General features: G+C 38.5%; 1 protein-coding gene across 1 annotated transcript in view; it reads right to left on the reverse strand.

The window, feature by feature from the left end:
* Nucleotides 1-8,891, reverse strand: part of SLC30A7 (solute carrier family 30 member 7) — a 25,834-nt gene that overhangs the window by 4,618 nt on the left and 12,325 nt on the right. The window contains exon 7 of the mRNA XM_019473106.1: nucleotides 460-550. Coding sequence (XP_019328651.1) covers nucleotides 460-550 — 91 coding nt within the window. The remainder of the gene's footprint in view (nucleotides 1-459; nucleotides 551-8,891) is intronic.

The raw sequence follows: 8,891 nt of genomic DNA on the forward strand, positions 1-8,891 counted from the left end.
GGCTTTTGCTTTCCCTATTAAACTGTCTTTATCTCAACCCACGAGTTTTCTCACTTTTACCCTTCCGATTCTCTCCCCCATCCCACCGCGGGGGGGAGTGAGTGAGCGGCTGCGTGGGGCTTAGTTGCCGACTGAGATTAAACCACGACAGGGACAAAAACTGAACAAAACAGAAAAACATTATGCACTTTGTATCAGCACGAAGTACTTAGAGAGGAAAAGCTTCAGGATCTATTTTTCTAAACCAACATAGCACATTTTAAAACGCAAACTGAGTTGAAGCTACATACAATTTAAGACTTCAGAAAGGTAAGAATCAAACTGGTACCTCCATTTGTACAATCTAAGGAACCTTTCACAGACATTACTGGAAAAACACCACAAAATATCCTCGTACACACAGTTGGGGCTCATTCAGTCAGCAGCTTGATCTGAAGCAAAAACGGCCTAAGAGCTCACCCTCTGGTAGCACTGAGGCAGGGCGTTTTCCAGGGAAGGAGGAGTTCGCTGCATCAAAATTCCAATGGATTCTCTTAAAAGTGGAACAATACTGGAAAGAAAAAAAAGGAAGTTAGCTACTATTAGGTTTTCAAAAGATGCAGAACAAAGAGCAACATAACATTCCTTAATGCTCTTGAAGAATTTTTCTTCGGTTGTTTCACCAGAAGCTGAGAAAGTTGCCATGAAAACCTGGTACAGAAAACACAAGGATTGACAAAATTGCTACGGTGTCTTACTAAAGGCAAGATTACTTCTCTCCCAGATTTTCCACAGAGACAACTGGTGGACAATCACAAAAGATTAATAGTTTAATCATGGGATTTGAGATTAAATCTCTTAGTGTCTTAAAAGTTATATGACAAAGCAGCTGATAAGTATAGCTCAAAACCAAAACCTACTTCAATGGCACTCACTCACAACCAACCATAAAAATATGCAACTACTACGGTTTTTGCTTTTGTGTTTGGCTTATGGCATATTTTTCTTATGAACTAAGATAATAATGGGGAGATCATAAAACAAAATTAGTATGGACCAGTCCAGCTATAACAAAGTTATTTTGTCAGAAACAGACAACTTAGCATATTCTTGAAGTGAACCAAGTGTAGGGTCTCATCCAAGCTCAAGGATTAAACATTTGGAAGCAATTAGAGGTTCTCTCCCAGCCAAATGGTCTTGTTTAATCAGCAAACTAAGACGACACTTAATACCCTTTTTTATTATTGTTACTTTCCTCTTTTTTTTTTTTTTTTTAAATAAAACCGGGAGACCAGTAAGCCCACACCCTGAAGCTACCACTAAAAATTTATACTCTTACTAAGTATTCAGTATGGTGATTTTTTGTTTAGGAGTAGTGCATCATGTCTGGCTCAGTAGAGCATCCTAAAATTTTCAAGAGGATGACAAATATCTATAGCCCAATACTGAAACTTAAATTTTAACACTCTAATTTCAAGAGCCTGTAAGTCACCTAACACTCTAGACCAAAAGTGATAATAGATTTTCAGAAATTGTAAGCTGAATGTCAGTGTTCAGCACTGGCATCACAGCTGGAGTACACAGAGTGATGGGATAAAAAGCAACCAGAAAACATTTGTAAGAGATTAATTGGGCCGTCTGTTAAAGGAAACTGCAGAAGCTTTGTTTAAAATCTCATGAAGCGATGTAGAACGCACTGCGTTGACCAGCTGTATATTTGCAGACGGTGAACAGCATGACCTAACCATTCCTTTCCATTTTTAAAGAGATGGTTCCATTTGTACATGGAAGCAGTGCTGGCTGATCGACTGCTCAGCTCACTCCTTGGCTAATCCTTAGCCGGGGTGGGAGGGAGTTAGAGGATGCATGACTCTTGTCATAGAATCATTGAGGTTGGAAAAGACCTCTAAGATCATCGAGTCCAACCGTCGACCCAACACCACCACCCACTAAACCATGTCCCTAAGCGCCTCATCTACACGTCTTTTAAATACTTCCAGGGGTGGGGACTCAACCACTTCCCTGGGCAGCCTGTTCCAATGTTTAACCACTCTTTCAGTAAAGACATTTTTCCTCACGTCCAATCTAAACCTCCCCTGGCGCAGGGGAGGTTGTCTAAGGAACCCCTGGAAAAATAACCACACCAAAATTAAGTTTCCTTGCAAGCACACTGGTTATTCCAGCCAAATGCACTGCCTGATGCACTCCATCACGTGGCCTCACACGGCTGCACTGCTGCTGAGGAATCAGTTCAGAATTAGGAAGAAGCAATTAGGGGCAGGCAGGAGTTGCCTAAACTGGACCTGTCACCAAGACAATTAAACATTTAGCAATGCAATAACTGTCAGTCTGTCTAAAGGAAGCTTAATTGGAGTGTCACATTCTACAGACAGTGGATTACAGAACTTTAGGGAAAAACGTTCTCTTATCAATGGACCCATCTCACTAAATAATGTCCATGTCACGAGCATTACATCAAAGGGAGCTGGAGCTGCCAAAATACTCCATTGCTGAATTGATTTCAGTTTAACTCGCTATTTAAAATGCAGGTTTGCTTCTTAATAAAAACCTTGGAAGACCAATACACAAGTTCAGGATGCAAACTGAATACAAGATTTTTGAACACTGACTCCATCCCCATAAATTTAACAAGGCCCCTCTAACATACGCATCCAAAGGCTTCAAAAAACACACACGTACAAGCTGCATATTTTTTCCCAGGGAAAGGACTAAAGGAATGGAGAACGTAGGAGCTTGCCTTTTAATTGGAACATACCACTAAGAGTGGGGAAAAAAATCCACGAAACAAATCTAACCAAAAAATGTCTGACTTGCACGACTTTTTTACATTATTTGAGAAAACTGATGTACATTATCTGATGGAATGGAAATGAATTGGCAAGTAGGAGATTTGGAGAGACAGCCTACAGAAGATTTAAGACTAGCAGGTTGGGCACATCAACCCATTCCAAAAAAGGATTTGTCAGTGAAACTGGTTGATTCATTCTGGAACAGGATGCACATTGAAAAGGGGAAGTTAAAACCCCGTTAGAGAGCTCTTCAGCTGAAGATGCATTTAAAATTAAGATCTGCTTCATTCTGAAAACCTTGTTGCCTAAGAAACTGATCTTCCAAGGTTAAGCCTATGCAATCAGCAGGGTGCGTACAAGCACCAAAGACTGTCTCTCCTTGCCAGGCGATGGGGTGCATTAAGCAGCACATATTGGAACCATTAGCTCAAAATCAACTAATATACAAAAAGGTGAAAGGGGAAAGACACTCCACTCCTTGTATAGGTGGTACAGCTCAAAAGATCTGGTCTCCCCGCTGGCAACATTTCACCTATTCATATTTTTTATAACGGCTCCACGCTAAAGCTTTGAGAGAAACCTCCTGCGCAAGTTTCTGGCAATAATGTTGCACAAGTTATGCTTTTATCCAGACTTCACAAAAAAGCTAAAGCCATGGTGTTTAACTGAAACAGCAATATCTCAAAAGTCCAAAGAATAGAGAGGTACATCAGGATGTGGTTTGATACTGTAGGTGGAAGCTGAAGCACATCCCAGTCACACCTCCCTCCTCTAACTTAGACACAATGTTCAGCTACAAATTTATCTTCTGCAAAGCTGAAAAGGCCAAGACAGCTGCAGTGATGTGATATGCCCTCACAAATCCTGTTAGAGCACAGAAGCCCATGCACACATCTCTGCGTCCAAAAGGACGCTATCTTACAAGGTAGTCTTTTATTGTAAGCCAAACTAACAGGACAAACTATAGAATCGAGTTTTCTGATGTCTCAGGTTTTCCATTGTTTCATGCATACTACTGAAGTACAAAACCTTTAATTAAAAACCAAAACTCTGCACAGTATGCTCTTTTCTCAAACACTAACTAAAAACCAGTATTGCTTAATCACCAGGAGGCACTAGACACATTAGTTCCATCTCATGTGACTGAAGAAAACACTAGGAAAGATGACTACACCCAGCAGGCTGAAAATGTGCTTAGAGAATTTGACCAAGCTTTCCTTTTTTTGGATGAGTCATGAGTGCAAAATATACATGGTTGTCTCTGCAGCAACTATTGCACTGGTACTTCCCTCTTTTTTTTAATTTACAAAAAGATTCTTGAGGAAGATACATAATGCTGAATTCTCACCAAGTGGAGAGTTTTTCATGAATAAGCAGTCTGCAAGCTTTGCTGCTATACCAGACACAATTTTCCAATCGTCTCTGATTACCAAGCCTTGAATCTAAAATATCACACTCTTTTACAAGACAATGGAATTTGGAAGAGGCGCTAACCCACACCAAGACACGGGACATAAACGTATCCTCTACGAAAGCCATAATAGCAAAAGCAGCTAACGTGTGCAAAATGAGTTCGCAGCACATCACACTTTCACATACGCTGTTACAGAGGAAGCAAAAGGTGTTCAAAACAGATAAAAGCTATTGACATGAATCTGATAAATCCAGCCTGCCACTACTACACATGGCTTGATTAACAATGAAGAATGAAAGCACCAGACTCTCAATCAACTTGCATCACATCCAGAGAATACTCATACCCATTCCAGTCCCATCCTGTTTATGCCACTGGTTTTCTAGGCATAGCTAGCAAGACTCCGGCATTACCATGATCTTGGACAGCAGGGCTGAAAACAACTCCAGGGTAAAGAACCCTTTACACAGTCATTGTAGTCAGAGCACAGCAGGAAATTCATTTAGTGCTCTCAGCACTATAGAAAATAGAGGATACTTGTGATAGATTTTGTGGAAGGTAAACAAACACTACACTAAGACTCAAGACCGGCTATGGTTCTTCAAATACCATAGCTGAAAATCTACAGCCAGATTTCAAAATCTTTTTTTCCAGCCACCATCCACATCTGCAGTGCCAAGACTGTCAGCCTATTTCAGAACTTTAACTTCAATACAATTTTTCTATTAGGCAATGGCAATTTTAACCAGACTGCAGGCTTTGCTCAAGACCGGGATCACAGGCTTAACATGTACTTTTCCTATTTTAAATTGTCTGTTCTCATAATAATGTAGTACTTTGATTCTCAAGCAAGGCTGGCTGGTACCATTACCCTGTAAATAAAGGTAGTGCATGCCATTTAGCAATGATGGCTCAAAACAACACCACCAACAAGCATGCTAGTTTGGGGGAGTTTTGCTATAGCACATTCCTTCGGAATCTTAGTGAATGCAGCACTTCATTTAAAAAAAGTAATTTTTTATACTGTTATGCCCCAAACATTATAGGCATATACCCCAAACATTACAGGCATGTCCTGTAATATATATCACGTTCAAGCAGCTCTAGACCTTATGTAAAAATGATGTAACCCATGGAAACAACTTCACTAAATGACTGAAGTAAATTGCCTCATTTCTTTGACCACTTAATATGTACTCTGCATGCTCTATCCAATCTAGTATCATATTTAGTCTACGGTGCCTTTCTAGAAACATGTGGCTCTAATAGTGGTTTCGGACAAACTTCTTGCTTTATACTGAGTTGTGGCTTTTGCTTGATGACTAATTTCACATAGCTGATCAAAATACTAAAATTGCTTCAACATTTCAGAATAAGGCTTAGAATCCTAAGGCTAAAAAATAAATGATCATTTAGTTTTAAATATTAAAAGCTGTTTAAAGACTTGAGAAATTGTTCATTGATTCAGGCACATTAAATTATGAGGAAAACACCTTGGAAAAAACTTGAAGAGTGCCAACCTGAACAACCATGAAATAGCCAAGCTTTTTTTTAAAAAAAGACTTCAAACAAAATGCTAGTAAAACAGACTTGTCTATTTTAAGCATGTCCTACTTACGCTTTATAATTAAATGGACACTTGCATGAGATAGTACAGAAAGTAATCAAAGAAAGATTCATCAGATATTAGTGGTAGCATCCAGGAACACTCAAGACCTACAACCCCCCACCTTCACCAGCTTCACCCTTCAGAACTGGCCATAGATTTATGATGCAGAGATTTTAAAAGACTACAGGATATAGCCCTCCAATTGAGAAACCACAAACTACCAAGCCCTCTGCTTGTCAAGACTCAACAGATAAATACATAAGTGGAGAAAACACAACTTTCTACAGCAAGTAAAAGCATAATGAAATTTGCAAAGTGGGAAGTATCTGACTTCATGCCTTTGCCTCTCTATATCAGAACAGTAACGTGGGCTATTTTTCTTCCTCCAAAAAGATACATTTTAAAGCATGAGATGTAATAGGTATTAACAATATTTCTATATAATCTTACCAAAGACAGGCTTTTACTGGGATGCAGACAGTCATAGTCTACTAAAGGGAAGTGACTGACCTTACCTCTCTATACTGTAGTAAGAGCGACCCCATTTCTGCTTCCACTAAGCTTAGAAATGTATTTATTTGTCAGTGAAAACAACCTCAGAAGAATCCCACACCGGGTTTTACTGTGCAGCCAGAATGTTCTGCGCTAACTCAGGAGGAGTTAGGCAGAGAATATGTCACCTTAGAGCAGCCTTAGTGAAGGATCACAGGAGCAACACAGAGCAACTGTGTCAGTAGTTGACAATTTGCACTAATTAGAGATGTTGTCTACAGGAAGGCTCAACCATTTGAATTAAAAGCACTGCTTGACTTCTCTGAAGAGGCATTGCTCAACCCTTCGTGCATCTGCACAAGACAAAATAGGTTACAAATTAGAAGCTGTACAGCTTTATATTGCAACGATAAGTTCTTTAGTCATTCTATACAGATATTTTGTGATTTCTTTTGGCAAGTGTTGCCATCATTTCAGAAAACTGAACAGAGAAGACCCACTAATAGGAGCAGGCAAGACGCTAGTAAATCAGAGAAAGCTGCCCAACACTGAAGCAAGCAAACACTCAACATAAAATGAACCAACAGGTATTTCATCCAGACACAAGCAATCTTGGCAAGAGCAATGATTCCCCTCTGCACTCGCATACAACTGCTCTGATATTTTACTGGCTTATTAGACATAGTTACATACAACTGCTGTGATATTTTACTGGCTTATTAGACATAGTTCCATGGAAGGGAATAAGGATTTGTGTTCTGCCTTTCCTCCCTCTTTGGATACATAAGTATCCCAGAAAGAATACAGATTTAAAGAAAGAAAAAAAAAAAAGGAGCCCTGGATCAAACCTACCCCCTACCCATGCCCTGCACACTCTGTGATACAGTCAAACTCGGACCATTAAGCAGTAACTTGGAGGATACATGATTGAAGGCAAATCACTACCAGATTAAGTGGTTTATGCACATTTTATTCAGAAAAAAAGCGCAAAAAATAAACTTTATTAAACTCTCAAACAACTAAAAATGTATCAAGTATGAAACACTAAATTCAGCGCTTACACAGTAATTTCTTAATTTTAGTTTGTCTTTCAGTTTTTCATGTAACACTTCCTTGAAAATTTCCTTGCTGAAAAGCAAGCTATTAAAATGCTCCTCAAAGAGTCTCATTAACCTCTAAAGGCATCTTATCACCATCATCTCATTCAGCTTTTTATCTCAAACATTAACTATACATGAAGAATCAAAACCATTACTTTTTCAGTTTAAGGAAATTAAAACAAACTCTATACAGCTTACGCTTTTGCCTGATACATTTGGACTACACAAAATGTTCTTTACGCATTCCTAAAACGCGTGCATTTTGTATTTAAAATCTAATGACCTGTATGAACACAGTATCATCAGACTCTCAACAAAAACAGAGCTTACTGCAATGGCATAAATACATTGCAACAGCTACTTAATGACCTTAAAGTACACTAAAAATGTGAGGGCACGACGATATCCACATCTTGATTAAATATTTGCTTGGACATGCAAAGTGTAACATACTAATGCAGATTTACTGGTATATATTTTTAAATTAAACTAGGTTTAATCATCAGTTTCAGGAAAATTATGAAATTGAATTGCAAAGTATTTATTTTTGTAAAATTTGAGACAAAATTCAGTGAGATAATTATTTTCAACTTCAAGAAAATTTCAATACATACTCAGATAATGAAGCAGCTAGACTTGAGAACCTGAAAGCTCTTGGTGATAGTTTTGTTAGTCCACTATACTCATTTGCTTATTTCAAGAAAGAGCAACATACCATGTGATTTCATAAATACTATCCCACATCCAGTAATGGATGCCAAATTCAACATCTGTTATTCTTCCATTTTAATCTAATTACTTTTCTAGATTACTTTGTACTACTTGCATCATAGTATCTTTACAGGATATAAAAGCTGCGAGTTGGTTACACAAAGGCACCACATTAATGCATTACTTAGATCTTCCTATGACAATCTCTCATCAGGCCAAAAAACATGCCAATGTGATTTGTTAAAAAGACAGAATGGATTCTCGCTAGTCTCAAACCCACGTACCTAACTGCTGTCACACCATTATCTTTGCTCCTCCTGCACCTATTACCCCAAGAATTCATCATTTAAATACATATACCTAAAGCTCAGCGTCAGAAAATAAACCTGGTTTTGTTGAAAATAATTCAAACGTGTTTCTGAATACATACTTCCAATAATACCCATCGTACTGCAAGAATATAATCTTTCCAAATCCCAATAGTGTTGGTGTCCCAGATTCTTCAGCTGATTAAGAAAAGTACTTTATAAAGTTAGGAATCCAAAGACTTCTTTCAGGGTACCTTATTCTACTGTTTAAAAGAATGCTGTTTATGTTATAGAAGACTCCTGCCTCAAATTTACATCTACAATTCTGTCCGAATTCATCTCCATGCAAGCTCATTCCAGCTGGAAAGCCTACTAACTACTTAGAATAAACACACATCAAAGTCATAGAATCACAGAATAGTTTGGGTTGGAAGGGACCTCTCAAGGTCATCTAGTCCAACCCCCCTG

Source organism: Aptenodytes forsteri, unplaced genomic scaffold, assembly GCF_000699145.1.
Source record: "Aptenodytes forsteri isolate BGI_AS27 unplaced genomic scaffold, ASM69914v1 Scaffold181, whole genome shotgun sequence".
Taxonomy (NCBI): Eukaryota; Metazoa; Chordata; class Aves; order Sphenisciformes; family Spheniscidae; genus Aptenodytes; species Aptenodytes forsteri.